Source organism: Tarenaya hassleriana, unplaced genomic scaffold (assembly GCF_000463585.1).
Source record: "Tarenaya hassleriana unplaced genomic scaffold, ASM46358v1 Cleome15, whole genome shotgun sequence".
In the NCBI taxonomy this organism is placed as follows: domain Eukaryota; kingdom Viridiplantae; phylum Streptophyta; class Magnoliopsida; order Brassicales; family Cleomaceae; genus Tarenaya; species Tarenaya hassleriana.
In genome coordinates this window covers 792,874-809,609 of record NW_010964923.1, presented here as the reverse complement: position 1 = coordinate 809,609, position 16,736 = coordinate 792,874, and the positions used below count along the sequence as shown (strand labels likewise).

General features: G+C 36.8%; 2 protein-coding genes across 2 annotated transcripts; one reads left to right on the top strand and one right to left on the bottom strand.

The window, feature by feature from the left end:
• The first annotated feature begins 930 nt into the window (after positions 1-930).
• Positions 931-7,988, top strand: LOC104808646 (phosphate transporter PHO1-like). Its single transcript, XM_010534372.2, has 15 exons — positions 931-1,357; positions 2,285-2,371; positions 2,714-2,933; positions 3,812-4,169; positions 4,410-4,458; positions 4,655-4,726; positions 4,907-5,036; positions 5,445-5,565; positions 5,646-5,895; positions 6,029-6,133; positions 6,230-6,274; positions 6,403-6,555; positions 6,976-7,254; positions 7,356-7,492; positions 7,588-7,988. Exons 1-15 carry the CDS (start codon positions 1,124-1,126, stop codon positions 7,676-7,678), a joined length of 2,331 nt encoding a protein of 776 aa, XP_010532674.1. The 5' UTR covers positions 931-1,123; the 3' UTR covers positions 7,679-7,988.
• Positions 7,989-8,099: 111 nt separating this feature from the next.
• On the bottom strand, positions 8,100-11,166 carry LOC104808645 (long-chain-alcohol oxidase FAO3-like). Its single transcript, XM_010534371.2, has 3 exons — positions 10,862-11,166; positions 10,106-10,378; positions 8,100-9,927 (listed from the first exon to the last, which is right to left on the bottom strand). Exons 1-3 carry the CDS (start codon positions 11,156-11,158, stop codon positions 8,185-8,187), a joined length of 2,313 nt encoding a protein of 770 aa, XP_010532673.1. The 5' UTR covers positions 11,159-11,166; the 3' UTR covers positions 8,100-8,184.
• Positions 11,167-16,736: the final 5,570 nt, after the last annotated feature.

The window sequence follows — 16,736 nt, the reverse complement described above, 5'->3', positions numbered from 1 at the left end:
TATATATATATATATATAGTACTAGAAATAAAGCTAGATAATCTTTTGACCTAAGAATAGATAAAAGTCTAGTTGTATTGGATATTGGTGAATTGCACATTAACGATGTCTAAAACATAATGTGTGCATATGCATGCATGAAAATGTATGTATGAACAAAAAAATATTTGCTCATAGTTGTTAGCTTTTTATATGTATTATATTAATTGATAGAAAAATTTGGCTTAACTCATAGCATATACATATATATATATATATATATATATGTGTGTGTGGGTGTGTATGTGTTCAAACAAACTGTACTTTAACAAATGAAAATATATTGTTATCAATGGTATTTTGTAGTTTTATCCTACCATCTCTCAAAATGTTATCAGAATAAAAAGGATAATTTTTATTATTTAAAATATAGTCAATAGAATTTTTTTTATCGCCATCGATTTTGATGAAATAATATTTTTTTTCGGATTACGATTTTTCCTTGAAATAGTCTTTTTATAAATCATTTAGTGTCACAAAATCGCACTGAATATTTCGATTCCAAACAAAGAGTTTGAGGTTTTAACTTGAGATAAACAATATTTAGTGTCACAAAATCGCACTGAATATTTAGTATTTGTTTTGGTAGTGTAATTAATATTTAGTGGAGGGGAGAAACTTAGAATTAAAAAAAAACAATACATTGGTACATTTTTTTTTTGCGAGAAAATGATAAATGAAAGCCGTTATGGTCACCGCACAATGACCAAATTAAGATATCATACAAAAAAAATTATATAATAAAGAACTAGCCTGTAATTTAATACACCTTTAAAAAAAATCGATTAAAAAGCTATATCGTCTTACCATGTGTGTGAAAAAGATTTCCATTATCGACCAACCAAATGAAACTCATTCACCTTCTCCACACGTCTCTCTCTCTCTCTCTCTCTCTCACAATCTCTCTCTATATATACAAACTTCATTTCCTTCCCTCTTAATGCCTCTCTACAAAAACCCTTCAACCCTCTTCACATTTTTCTTCCGATTTTCACAATCATTACCGGTTCTTCTTGATCTCGGAACCGGAATAGAAGAAAACGGAAGAAATTGAAAACGAGAGAGAGAGAGAGAGATTTTGGAAATGGTGAAGTTCTCGAAGGAGCTCGAGGCTCAGTTGATACCCGAGTGGAAAGAGGCATTCGTCAACTACTGGCAGCTGAAGAAACAGATCAAGAAGATCAAACTCTCCCGTAAACCGAAACAATCTTCTCATTACACCGACGCTCGCTCCGATTTCGGACGCTCTCTCCTCGACCCCCTCCGCAAACTGGCCGAGAACTTCTTCTCGGCCCGCGAAAAACCCGAGATTATTCAGGTAAATCATATTAGAGATATATACGAATATCGCTGATATCATCGTGTTGCAATGAATATAGATTGAAAAATGGTGCGTGTATAGGATGTTGTGGATGGCATTTTGACGTGTGATCGTTTGGTTTAGTGGAGAGAGAAAGTTTATTAGGAAAACGAAATGGTTTTTTTTTTTAAATAATTTTTTTTAAGGTATGTAATTGAATTATTTACTTTTATAAATGTTTCATGCATTAATTCAATTCTGTAAATGGAGTTTTGTGTCCTCCTTGGTCCGTTTTCCAGTCTTGTCGCGTCTTTTTGTTTACGCGACAAAATACCAGAATTTCTACTTTGTCTGCAAATTTCAGGAGATATCCGCTTTCTGTTTCTCTTTCTACGAAAAATGGGAAGACAGAGATATTAGTTTCAATTATTTTATTTATTTAGTATCCCACAATTTAAAAAAAAATAAATCATAATGTCATTTATACATTTAATGAACGATTTAAAACACTATACAACAAATAGTAAGACCCTCCAAAAAAATCAGTATATAACAAGTGGGCTTTTCCTCTTTTTCTTTCAGGCGCTGAATTTCGTGCTGAGAGTGGCATGACTCTTTCCTCTAATCATTACGCATTATTATTTCGTTTCTTCCTCGTATTAATTAGTCCCTACGCGTTAATCCCCCCAAAAAAAAGGGTTATTCCCTCATTCTATCACGAAAGCGAACGAGGAAACGGTTATGGCGACGGTGATATAATCACGAAACCATCGTGACGAGCGAAACAACCTCTCTCTAAAATAAAAATATATTTAAAAAATCGAATTTTTTAAATATAAAAATGAACCAATCCTAAGGTTGTTGTCGGATTTAAATATTAATTCAAATTTAAAGTGTAAAAAAAACGAATAGCTCACTTTTATGTCGGTTTTTGGGAATTCGCAGGTGAGAAGAAAGAGTTCGGAGGATGGAGATGACGACGATGAAATTTACCAAACTGAACTTGTTCAGTTATTCTCCGAAGAAGACGAGGTATATATATATATATATATATATACACGTATGTATACGTATATGTATGTCTTGGTTATTAATTATATTAATTACTTAGTATCTAAGAACTTCTGAATTCTAATATATCAGTAGTCTTTGATCGACTCGGATTACTTTTTTTTTTTCCTTTTTATTATTGCGCAAATTGATAGTGCTTTTTTTATTGACGGGAGCGATAATTAAATGTCTTTCTATAAAAAAAATTAATAAAAACACGAGCCGCTTATTAAATTTAGCAATTTCTTAAACAAGCTATTTTTATAATATAATAATACTTTTTTTTTAATTATATCACGAACACTAATTATTCATTTTTCGTAGGTGAAAGTATTTTTCGCGAGATTGGACGAAGAATTGAATAAGGTGAATCAATTCTACAAATCGAAGGAAGCAGATTTTCTTGAGAAAGGAGAATCTCTCAAGAAACAATTAGAGATTCTCGCGGAAATCAAACAGATTCTAAGTGATCGGAGGAGGAGAAACGGGTCGGGATCTTCACATCGCTCTTGGTCTTCTTCCGCTCGAAATTCTGATTTTTCAGGTCAGTTTATATATATATATATATATGTGTATGTATGTATGTATATATGTATGTATGTATGTATGTATGTATGTATGTATGTATGTATGTATGTATGTATGTATGTATGCTTTGCGAAACTCGAAGACGCAAAATCTTGGAAATGATTTTAGGGTGTCGACAATTTCGCCTATGTGGCCGACAAATAAATGAAATGAAAATAATAATTGGTTATAAAGGAACAGATTTTGTGAGTAAGTAGACGAAATTGGACCAAACATCAAATCTTCCCAACAAGACCAGGGTCTTCAAATTTGACATGATTTCTTCTCTTTTAGATCTCGTTTCTTCTAATACGTGTCTCTTTATATATATATATATATATATATATATATATATATATGACATCCATATTAATAATTATTGAATTAATAAATTTTTGTTTAGGGGGGTTTAAATGCCATATTTTTAGTCTTTGAAACAAATTTCTCTTGGGAAATATTTCGTTTTGAAATCTAGGGTTTACTTTTATAAGACTGTCGCATATACTAACTATAGCTTATCCAAATATTTGATTTATTAACCTAATATATATTAGTCGTGAATTTTATAAATTTACTAGGCTCTATACCAATATATCGGACCGTGAACAAGGTAATTAATATGAACATGATCTATTTAAGCTAACTATATATGAAAATGCCCATTCATCAAATAGACATGCGCTACAACCAAATTTTGACATATATAATTTGTGCTTTTGTTATACATCGTTCAAACGTATTAATCGGTTGCACGTACATAATCCAACTGGTTTTCTTTAAAATAGTTTCTCTTAAATATCTTTAATCTAAATCCGGGATTAAATTACGCAATCCAACGATCCAAAATCGATGCAGGATCTCCGGGGGAACTAAGCGATTCACAGAGCGAGGCATCAAGAACGGAGGAAATCATAGAGGCGTTGGAGAGAAACGGAGTGAGTTTCATAAACTCGGCGACGAGGAGCAAGGCCAAGAACGGGAAGCCGAAGATGGCCCTCCGAGTCGACCTTCCTGCCCCGCCCCCCGGAACCGGCCCTCCCCGGTCCATCTCGGCCGTCACGTCCGTTCTCTGGGAAGAACTCGTCAACAATCCCCGCCCCGGCAACGGCGGAGGCGACTACGTCAACCGGAAAAAGATTCAATGCGCCGAGAAAATGATAAGGAAGGCCTTCGTCGAGCTCTATAGAGGCCTCGGCTTGTTGAAGACTTACAGGTAATTTCTCGTCTCTCCTTTACACGTTATTTTATTTAAAATTACGAACAGTTAGAGTTATATATTACAAAATTATATTTTTTTATAATATATTCAAACTATAAACTAATTCTATTAAAACACTAACACTAATCTTATCATAAATATAACTCCATAAATAATTCTAATTCTCCGTAATTTTCAATATATATTTTATTATGTATTTTTATGATGATTCTATTTTATTTTATTTTTGTTCAGCTCATTGAATATGGTGGCTTTCACAAAGATTCTGAAGAAATTTGACAAGGTAATCAATAATGTGGTCTCTTGCTTTAATGATAAATACATGGAAAAGTGGGTCCATTGGTCGTGTACACCGATTACAAAATTTTTCATGTCCTTAATTACATATATAACAATTGGAAAATTTTATATAAAACTATATAATTCAAGCGTGAAATTATTCAAGATTTTATAATGCAAGTGATGATATATGTGGACAGGTCTGCAACCAACAGGCATCTTCAAGTTACCTCGCCGTTGTAAAGAGATCTTATTTTATCAGTTCGGACAAGGTAACAACAAAAAAAAAAATTGATAAATTTTTGTAATGATTAATCAATGGAACCCCATTATGAAATAAATAAGTATATAATAAGAATAATGATGATGATGATGATGATAATTATTTAATGAAATAATTACTTTTTGTTTTGTGGTCTGAATTTTGTTAAAAAAAATAAAATAAAAAAAAGGTGGTGAGACTAATGGACGAAGTGGAGTCCATATTCACAAAGCACTTCGCCAACAATGACAGGAAAAAGGCCATGAAGTTCTTACGGCCCCAACGGCAGAAAGATTCTCACATGGTCACTTTCTTCGTTGGTATAATTTATTTTCTTTCATTTTCTCTCCTACTTTTGATTATTTTCCTTAATTATTAATTAACAAAAATAAAAGATTGCCTCTAATTATATAGTTTTAATTATATTCATTACTCATCTCAATTAGTAATTAGAGGTTTCTTCTATGCATGGGCACATTAAAGCTGAAATTACTTTAATAGAACAATGATGCTTTCTGATTCGGTTTGATTTTTTTTAAATAAGGTTTTATTGTCTAATCATAATCACAATAAATAATTTAAATATCACAAAAACTAGAAAAAGATCATTTTCTAATGAGAAAGTATTGAGAACATGTAATTTACATTGATAAAATCAATTATATCCATTTATTTATGTTTTGTCTCATTGATTTATATTGACATCGTGATTTCATTTCTTTCGGCAGGTTTATTCACGGGCTGTTTCGTCTCATTATTTAGCGTATACGTAATTTTGGCCCACCTTTCTGGGATTTTCTCATCTAGCACCCAAACGTCTTATATGGAGACCGTATACCCCGTTTTCAGGTATTTAACCGATCAATTAGCACCCCAAATCTAGTCCAACCCGAATCTCTAATCGATCCGAAAACGTAAAAAAAATGCAGTGTGTTTGCGTTGCTGAGCCTGCACTTGTTCATGTACGGATGCAACCTGTTCATGTGGAAGAACACGAGGATCAACTACGTTTTCATATTCGAGCTATCTCCGAACACGGCCTTGCGTTATCGAGACGCGTTTCTGATATGCACCACCTTCATGACGGCGGTCGTAGCCGCCATGGTCGTCCCCCTCATCCTCCGAGCCGCCGGCTTCTCTCCCACCCAAGTGGATACCATCCCCGGCATCTTCCTCTTGGTAGCTAGCATATTTCTTTTTGTTACAGATGATTCAGGTTTTAGGGTTTACTCTTTCAGATACTTAAGGTTTGAAGATTGCAGCTTCTGTTACTGAAGTAGTTTCCTTTTTCGATTTCTTTTTTGGCGGGCAGATCTTCATTTGCATTCTGATATGCCCTTTCGATGTATTTTATCGACCCACGAGGTACTGCTTCATCCGGATTCTGCGTAACATCGTTTGTTCGCCGTTCTACAAGGTCAGTGAAAGACTCGTTACTCGTTACTTGGAGCGCAAGAAACCAGCCGAGAGTTTTGCTCATCCATCATCTCTTCATATATCTGAATGTTTTTAGGTTTTGATGGTAGATTTCTTCATGGCCGATCAACTCACCAGCCAGGTAATTACAACGAGTAATTATGATTTTGATTCAACAAAGCATAGAATTTGATTTTGTTAATTATAACTTCCATGAGCCAAGGATCGATCAACTGGGACTGAGATTTCTGTTATGTCTGGTTTTTACAGATTCCGCTGCTAAGACACTTGGAATCAACGGGATGTTACTTCATGGCTAAAAGCTTCAGGACGCATGAATACAACACCTGCAAGAACGGAAGAATCTACAGGGAGCTCGCTTACGTCATCTCCTTCTCTCCCTATTTCTGGCGTGCCATGCAAGTAAGCTCTTACTTATAAGCTTCTCTTCTTTCAATACAACTCGTTATCATATATATACACACACAATGGCCCATACATACATTATACATACATACATATGTGGGGAGTCAAGTTTGAGATCAAAGGCTTCATGTCATTAATGTTGTCTCGTGGGTTTTCTAGAGGTATTATCGGGTACTGAGAGGTGAAAATTTTGTCATCGACTTTAGGGATATTTTGGTAGTTTTATACAAAATATATCTATGTAGTATTATAAATACATTAAAATAATAGGGATATAAACGTGTCTTTACTCTTGCCGGTAAGGCGGGATATACCCGCTGTTTTCTGTTTCCTAATGCCGTGACCCGGATACTCGAAAATCCTTGGGTCTCGGTTAAAAACTTCCACCCCTAACTGTTACTGGTTCGAATGGCACAGTGCATAAGAAGATGGTGGGACGAGTCCAACACGGACCACCTCGTCAACATGGGGAAATACGTATCGGCCATGGTGGCTGCAGGTGTACGTATAACCTACGCCAGGGAAAGTAGCTCGCTGTGGTTCGCCTTCGTGCTCGTCAGCTCGGTTGTGGCCACCGTTTACCAGTTATACTGGGATTTCGTCAAGGATTGGGGACTTTTCAAACCCAAATCCAAGAACCCATGGCTCAGAGACGAACTCATCCTCAAGAACAAGAACATCTACTATCTGTCCATCGTAAGTACTATGATTCCCATTTTCAGAAAGTAGGTTACTTGTCACGCAAGTTATCAGTTTGAGGTGCTGAAAGAAGTGGGCTTTTCCTCTTTTTCTTTCAGGCGCTGAATTTCGTGCTGAGAGTGGCATGGATCGAGACCGTGATGAGATTCCGGGTCAGTCCGGTTCAGTCTCACATGCTCGATTTCTTCTTGGCGTCGCTTGAAGTTATCAGAAGAGGTCATTGGAATTTCTACAGGTAACCCTTTCCGAATCTTGGTGGATTATATTATGAAATGTTTTCAGAATAAGGTTATATTATACAAAAGTTAAACCCGATTTCTTACCGACCAGGCTAGAGAACGAGCATTTGAACAACGTGGGTGAATTCAGGGCGGTAAAGACGGTGCCTTTACCGTTCCGTGAGATGGATTCCGACGGGTGAGGTTTCAACACAGACACTGGAAGATAAAGATTGTTGTTACTCGAAGGGCCGAATCTCGAAACCCTAATACGAAGATTGAGGGGACGTTTCGGCATTTTTATCGCTCGGAGAAGCTCCTGAGAAACTTTGGACAGTTGGGTTAGCTAACGATTGTCCTAAAGAAAACAGGAGGCTTTGTATCTGTAAAACCATTCAAGTGTAATGAAGAAGACGTTTTCAGTTCCCAGTTCATACTGGTTTCTTTTGTAAATCTGAGATTCAAATTTAGAATCTCGCTTTTCTAATAATAATTGCCATTCGCTTACCTCTCCACGTTCCAGTGTGTAGCAATCTGCATCCTGATTTGGTTTATCGTCTTTGTCGGAAAAGGGTTACTATACATGAAAAAAAAAACCCATAGAAAGTTAAGGGTAAGGCCACATTCCATAAGAATCTGAATTACGACGATAGAAATCCGAAATACAAAACTCATTTGTTCAGATATGATGAGTTTCTGATCAAGAAATCTAGGACTTTCTCCTTGCAATCCCTGTGGAAATGCCATAAGATGTGGCCATGATTGTGATCATTGGATTTACTCCAATGGCGCTTGGTAAAACACTTCCATCACACACAAACAGTCCTTCGGCTTCCCAGCTCTCTCCGTTTGGATCAAGAGCTCCTTCTTCTTCATTTTCTCCAATCCTGCAACTTCCCATCTGATGCGCTGATCCATAAACTGCCCATTTCTCGGTCAAAGAACTCGCCCCGTCCTCTGCGGTAACCGTGTCCAAGAACTCCTCGATTGCTTTCTCGTCCATCCCTTTACATTTGAATCTTTGCCCGTCGCTTCGATGAGTGCCTACTTCCACTGCTCTTGCCGATATCAGTATCCTCAGTGACTGTCTCAGTCCCGCAACGATGTTCTCTTTGTCGGTTTTGTCCACAACGTATTTTACTCTTCCCTCTGTCTTGATCTCTCCAGATCCGCGATCCCTCACTATCGTTAACAGATGTGCGGTTCTTGAATACTTTATCATTCTGTTCTTCATGTCAAGACCCGAGATCCATGGACATACTGCAGCGAAGGAGGATGGTCCAAGAGCCGGTGTTTCTATAATGGCTCTAACTTCGGAATCTTGATATGATACGACCTTATTGATCGAGGTAAGTATCTCGCCCTCATAGATACTTCCTTTAAGATCAGAGGTTTCCTTTTCAGGAAAGTACCCCCAAGCCATTAGAACAGGATGCAGATGAAGGTTCCGGCCTATGTTCCGGTTCTTTAGACCACTTTTGATCATCAATGGAGGGGTTGAAATAGCCCCACATGCCACAACTGTTACTTTGGCTTCAATATGCAACTTCTTTGATATGTTCCCGTTTAAAGAATTCGCCATCACTCCCGAACATTTCATTTTCTTAGCACCGACACCTCTGTTCATGTTCTTTTCTAGTATTAATCTCTCGGCTTTACATCCCGTTAAGATAATAGCCCCATGATTCACCGCATCTAACAACCATGTCCGGTCGCTTCCTTGCTTATCCCCTTGTCTGCAGCCATAGCAACACGATCCACAACAATGATTCTCTGAGGAGTTTCGTGGCACATTCTCCACTTTCAGCCCGAGATTCAGACATCCTTTCCTCAGAACTTGATTCTGAAAACTCTCTTGTCTGCATTTCTCAGTGACACTGATCCTTTTCCAGACAACATCCATGGCCGAGACATATTCTTGAGTCCCGAAAAGCGGGATCTTGTGATCTTCGGCCCATTCTCGCAGCACGGATTCGGGGGTTTTGATGCTTGCCGAGTAGTTCACAACTGAGCCACCACCTACAGTAGCTCCTGCTAAGATCATGAGATTTCCATCAACAGTCGGAAGGATCCCTCCTGATTCATACAATTCACTCAGTCCCGGTCCCTCGAAAGGACTGTATTCAGATGACACAAAGTAGCTTCCTTTCTCGAGAACAACAACTTTCAGTCCGGCATTTGCTAGAACAGCAGCCGCCACTCCTCCACCTGAACCAGAACCAATGATTACAGCGTCGCATTTGATCTCGATTGTGTCATGTTTCGAACCAAATGTTACTCCGAGCTCTTTCTGTCTGATCGTTTCGGGAAGAGTTGAGTCCGTCTCTTTCATAGTGTCCACCATTCCCTTCTCGAGAGGTCGTTCTTTCGGAACGTAAGAGGATTCATTATCCTCGGCTTTCACCTGATACTGTATAGCTTCCCATGCTGGGTTATCCCCATTCGGACCGATCTGCACAGATCAAGAACAAGATCTTTTCTGAAATAAAATCTTTTTCTGGGTTTTTGCAAGATCGGTTTCTTCTGCTTTACGTCAGTGTTTCGTTGTCTCTTACGAATAACACAGGTCATGATTGAGATGCAAAATCAAGCGTATGTTAGAGTACAGACAGACAGGATTTTCTACGTACCCAAGAGAAGAAACAGAAGAGGAAAATGACTTTTATGAAGATGAAGGCGACTCTGATGGGAAACAAAAGCCGGTTTCTGAACCATTTCTGAAGAACCCTTTCCCTCTTCTCCAGCGAGAGGCTTCCGAATCTTTCGACAAAAGGCCAGTTCGGGACCAAACAGTGGGTCCCGCAGAGGAGCAGAGTTCCAAACCTTGAAGACAGTAGAAGTAAAACCAGTCTCACCACAAGCACTGCTTCTATGAACCCTCTTTTGAGCATCAGCTCAACGGTCTGTGGGTAAAAAAAAAAACAGTTACTGTAAAAAAAAAATTTCAAGAAACTAAGAGGTAAAAACGCGAATTGATTGATGATATGAAGTTGGTCTTCGGCTTTTTACTTGACCGAAAAGACAGCTCGAGAGAAATTCAGAAGAGTATTAAGATAAGGTTGAAGAAACAGGGCCGAGAAAAGACCAAAGCTTTTGTCTTTTTGTTTAGAAATGTCAAAAGACCTAGACTTTTGTCTTCAAACTGAATTTGGGTATAATCAACATATGTCAAGATCAAAGTTGGGTAACAAAATTGTATTTTTTCTTTCTTTCAAAGTTCGAATCTTTTCTGAATCCAAGTTTAGACCCTTTTGGGGATTGTTTCCTTAATGATATAACTCCAACGTTCTTGAGATATATGTACCAAAGTTCCAAGATCAGATACAAAGTCTTAACAGTTACAGATTCATAAAAGCATAAGCTTGATGGAGAGAGAGAGAGAGAACCTGATGAAGAAAAAGAGGCTGAGAAGCAGAAGCTGAGCAGAAAGACCGGAGAGCCTCTTTGTTGGGATGATCATCTTCGCCGCCGCCGGCGGAATCTTCCGGCGACAGAGGAGGCAAGATGGTGTCGCAAACGGCGGCGAGTGATTCCATCTCCGCCGCCGTGAAGCCCCGGCGGCCAAATTTTCCGGGATCACTCTTCTCACCCATAATGGGTAATGTATTATTAAATAGCAAGTGTTGTCTATCCGAAAATAATGGAAAGATGTCAAGGTACGGTGCAATATGGGTCAGTTTCATTTGGCACGTTATATTTAATTATTTATACTCAAATACCCCTTAACAGTCCCTCGATGGAATAACAGTGACGTAATAATTACATAAACATTTATTTTGAGGAGAGATTAAAGAATATGAGACGACGTGCCACTTGCAAAATCCACATTTTTTTTTTCCGATGTTTTTTTTTTATAATCTAAAAGTTTACGGATCTTTGACCCAATTACATTTTTTTAAAAGATCGGAAAAGTCCATGTGAATGTCACTTCCTACACTTGGATTTGAATTTAGGGTAAGAACATACTTTGTATGTTGTCTTAACACTAGATCATCTATACATTTTTCAGATGTTATTTATAATTTTTTTTATTTTTTGTAACTAAGCTGACGACTAGTTGGGAAAATTTAATAGAGAAAAAAGACAAAAGAAAAACCCTATAATTTTTTTTGTCGACATTTAATATTTGTATTTTTTAATCACAAAATAAATTCTATATTTATATTGATTATCATATAATATATTTTTAAAAACTTAACAAATTAGTCTAGTAAAATTGTAAAATCCGTGGCAAAAGCGATTAGTTAATTACATGTCGTATCACATCACGTCAGATTAATAAAATAAATAAAAATAAAAAATAAAAACAATAAAATAATCATAAATAAAATATATATACATACATATTTACATATATATACCCATCCGCATGGTTCCCATCCGACAAAAAATATCCAAAATATCATTCTTCTGTTAAAATTACTTCTGCACATACCCTTTTCCATATGTAATCATGTGATCAGAATAACTGTGTGGTCACATAATGGTCACATTGATCACAACGTTAAATTTATGATGATTTCATCAAGTGATTAGTGTAATATATAAGGTGTGATCATAGTGATTTGGTGTTATCGCCATAAATTTAACGTTATGACCAATGTGATCATTATGTGATCATATAATTATTCTGGTCACATGGTCACATTTGAAGGATGATATGTGCAGAAATAGTTTTAACAGAAGGAGAGTATTTTGTATAATGTCCCTTCCCATTCACAACAACTATTTCATGGTTAAATTGTGATTTAGATTTATATCTTACAAGTAGGAATCAATTGGTAGGAATCAATTGGTACAACTGCTGTAAATGCGATAGTAAATTCTACAGTTTTAACTTATCTATATATATAATAGTCTTGAGGAAATTAATATACATTATATATAGTTCTTTCGACATAACTCAGAACTCACGATCCTATCATATGAGTTGTCTTTCTTGTTCTTGTCTAAATCATGTCTTGTTCTTCTCATCATTCTTTGGAACTCTCTAGAGTTCATACACGATTCTTCAACATGCATTGTTAGATGATATTGTTGTGAAAAACGAAGAAATATAGAAGACCCGAGAATCAGATCGTTAACTAGAAACCGAAATCGATCGTTTGAGAGACCCAGGAACGAGATTTCAATAATTTTCTTTTCTTGGAATTATGTACAAATGAAGGAGGGAAATGAGCTATTTATAGAAAATCCGAAGTTACTGTTCACGTATACGTATTTATGAACAGTAACCGTATGGCGGCGTGAACAGTACCCGGCTGCGTGAACAGTGTCCGGCTGCGTGAACAGTATCCGGCTGCGTGAACAGTACCGTAGCTTCACTATTCATTTATAACACTCCCCCTTGGAGCTACGGTTAATCAAAATGTATTTGCGTGTCTTATACTGCCTCGTTAAAAACCTTATCAGTAAAACCCCTTGGGATAAAACCTGATAAGGGAAAAAGAGTGCAGTTCCACGCTCCCCCTGTATATCGGATCAAAGGTCTCGTAGATGACGCATTCCAATGTTATGTACATGTTTCTTGAACATTGTTGTCGGTAGAGCTTTTGTGAATAGGTCTGCTGCATTATCACATGATCGTATGTATCTGACTTCAATCTCCTTATTCTTTTCCAGCTCTTGAGTGTATGCAAAGAACTTCGGAGGAATATGTTTTGTCCTATCGCTTTTAATATATCCTCCCTTAGTTTGTGCAACGCATGCAGCGTTATCTTCAAATAATATTATTGGAGCTTTATTGGTTGATAATCCACTAGCTGTCTGGATATGTTGAGTCAAAGATCTAAGCCATACACATTCCCGACTTCCTTCATGTAGCGCGATAACTTCTGCGTGATTAGATGACGTAGCAACCAATGTTTGCTTTTGAGAACGCCAAGCTAATGCAGTTCCATTGATTGTGAAGATATAACCTGTTTGTGATCTTCCCTTATGTGGATCAGATAAATATCCTGCATCTGCAAAACCAACAATTTCTTGTTTTGTACTTTTAGGGAAAAATAATCCCAAATCGATCGATCCTTGAAGATAACGGAAAATGTGCTTAATCCCATTCCAATGCCTTCGTGTAGGATCTGAACTATATCTTGCTAACAGATTAGTAGCAAATGCTACATCAGGTCGAGTACAGTTGGCAAGATACATAAGAGCCCCTATTGCACTTAAATATGGTACTTCAGGACCAAGTGTCTCTTCACCATCTTCACGGGGGCGAAATGGATCTGTTTCAACATTCAATGATCTATTAATCATTGGAGTACTCAGGGGATTTGCCTTATCCATATTGAACCGCTTTAGTACCCTTTTTGTATAATTAGATTGATGTAGAAAAATTCCCGTATTCAAATGCTCTATTTGTAATCCAAGACAAAACTTGGTTTGTCCGAGATCTTTCATCTCAAATTCTCCTTTTAAATAGGTGGATGCATCCTGAATTTCACGGGGAGTTCCAATGATATTTAAATCATCAACATAGACAGCAATAATCACAAATCCAGACATCGTCCTTTTTATAAACACACATGGTGAAATAGGATTATTTGTATATCCATTTTTCACTAAATGTTCACTCAGACGTTTATACCACATACGTCCTGATTGTTTTAGCCCGTACAATGATCGTTGTAACTTGACAGCGCATAATTCTCGTGGTTTTGATTTCAATATTTCGGGCATTTTAAATCCTTCGGGGATTTTCATATAAATGTTTGTGTCAAGTGACCCATATAAATAAGCAGTAACAACATCCATGAGACGCATTTCTAAGTTCTTTGAAACTACAAGGTTAATTAGGTATCGAAATGTAATCGCATCCAGCTCGCCTTGTCGCACAAGGTTTCTCACAGAGACCAGGAGTTGATTATGAAGAAACTTATTCTCCTGTTATGGATGCGATTACATTTCGATACCTAATTAACCTTGCAGTTTCAAAGAACTTAGAAATGCGTCTCATGGATGTTGTTACTGCTTATTTATATGGGTCACTTGACAAAAGGGCCCAAGAAAAATGAAATGCTCGATTCGGAGGAACGCGTTCCAAATCAAAGAAATGAAGTACCTTATGATGATGGTATAAATACAGACAATGAAAATCATGAGATCTCAATTAATTATATCAGTAATGGTACATTATGGAGTCGAAAAGAAATCAAAGAGATTGATGATATATTCTCTTATAATGTATCAAAGGAAATTGATGAAAATGAGGATCCAGAACCAAGATCCATTTCAGAATGTCAAAAGAGACAAGATTGGATTAAATGGAGAGACGCAATACAGACTGAATTGGATTCGTTGAATAAGCGAAATGTATTCGGACACGTCATTATTAAACCGAAAGAGGTTACTCCTGTTGGATGTAAATGGGTATTTGTACGCAAAAGAAATGAGCACAATGAAATTGCTAGATATAAAGCTCGCTTTGATTTGGAACGCGTTCCTCCGAATCGAGCATTTCATTTTTCTTGGGCCCTTTGCTCTTTCGGGGATTTTTATCCTTAGAACCAATAGGTCGTCCACGCTTCAGGCGTGCTTTAGAATCGTTTATTACATTTTCTTTCATTTGTTCTTTCGGAATTTCGATTCGAGTTGGGACATTCGCAGCATCTATATATGATCTTGTTACCTTAGTTGTATCTGCAAAAGCATCTGGTAACTGATTTGCAATGTTTTGTAAATGTATGATCCTTTGAACTTCCAGTTCTCGTTGTTTTGCTGGGGGATCAAGATGTGACAATGATGGTGTACACCAATTAAGATCATTTTTATTTCCCGCCATTCTATCATTTTCTCCCCCTAATGGTGGGAATTCATTCTCATTAAATTGACAATCAGCAAAACGAGCCGTAAAAATATCTCCAGTTTTTGGCTCAAGGTATCGTATAATGGATGGTGAGTCATACCCAACATATATTCCAAGCCTTCTTTGTGGTCCCATTTTTGTACGCTGTGGTGGGGAAATCGGTACATATACTGCGCATCCGAATATTCTGAGATGCGATATATTAGGTTCTTGACCAAATGCTAATTGCAATGGAGAATACTTGTGGTATGCACTTGGTCTAATACGAATCAATGTTGCAGCATGCAAAATGGCATGACCCCACACAGAAATGGGAAGTTTCGTTTTCATTATCAATGGTCTAGCAATAAGCTGGAGTCGTTTGATTAATGACTCTGCCAATCCATTCTGTGTATGAACGTGTGCAACTGGGTGTTCAACATCAATACCCATTGCTACACAGTAATCATTAAATGCTTGTGATGTAAATTCTCCAGCATTATCAAGCCTCACTTTCTTGATTGAGTATTCCGAGAACTGAGCCCTTAATTTAATTATTTGGGCTAAAAATCGGGCAAATGCCAGATTACGTGATGATAAAAGACATACATGCGACCATCTGCTTGAAGCATCAATTAATACCATAAAATATCGAAATGGTCCGCATGGTGGATGAATAGGTCCACAAATATCACCATGAATCCTTTCTAGAAATGATGGTAATTCATGCCCGATTTTAGCTTGTGATGGTCTGATTATTAATTTTCCTCTAGAACATGCATCACAAGAAAACTCATCTGATTGAAAAATCTTCTGGTTTTTCAATGGGTGACCATGAGAGTTTTCGATAATCTTTCTCATCATAATGGCACCAGGATGCCCCAATCGATCATGCCAAACTTTGAACATATCGGTAAACTTCTGGTTTACTGTGGCATATGATTCAATCACATTGATATTAGTATAATATAATCCCGAAGATAGAGTGGGTAATTTTTCTAACACATATTTTTGTCCCATATTGATTGAGGTGATACACAAATATTCAATATCACCTTTATTTGTGGTTTCAATATGATATCCATTCAGTCGGATATCTTTAAAACTTAATAGATTTCTTTGGGACTTGGAGGAAAATAGTGCATCTTTTATAGCAAATTTTGTTCCTCCTGGCATTATGAAATCGGCTCTTCCGGAGCCTTCAATTATTTTTGCATTTCCAGATATAGTAATGACATTTCCTTTGTTTATTTTCAGAGTAGAAAAATATTTCTTGTCTGTTAGTATTGTATGTGTTGTAGCACTATCTGCTAAACATATATCTCCTCCTCGATTTGCAGATTTAGCCATACTCATTATCTATTGAAGAACAAAATAACATAGTAAACATTAGAAAATATATTATAACATTATGACTAACAGAAATGATGACACAGATACATAACTATTTTACAAAATGTAGACGCATTATTTAT

Bases quoted from the DNA above. Each gene is read 5' to 3' on its own strand.
- LOC104808646 (XM_010534372.2), top strand. From the start codon at position 1,124: ATGGTGAAGTTCTCGAAGGAGCTCGAGGCTCAGTTGATACCCGAGTGG. The intron at 2,934-3,811 runs GTCAGTTTATAT...AAATCGATGCAG, and splicing joins TCGAAATTCTGATTTTTCAG to GATCTCCGGGGGAACTAAGC. The intron at 4,727-4,906 runs GTAACAACAAAA...AATAAAAAAAAG, and splicing joins ATTTTATCAGTTCGGACAAG to GTGGTGAGACTAATGGACGA.
- LOC104808645 (XM_010534371.2), bottom strand. From the start codon at position 11,158: ATGAAACTGACCCATATTGCACCGTACCTTGACATCTTTCCATTATTT. The intron at 10,379-10,861 runs GTTCTCTCTCTC...TTTTACCCACAG, and splicing joins AGCCTCTTTTTCTTCATCAG to ACCGTTGAGCTGATGCTCAA. The intron at 9,928-10,105 runs GTACGTAGAAAA...TGATCTGTGCAG, and splicing joins TCTTCTGTTTCTTCTCTTGG to ATCGGTCCGAATGGGGATAA.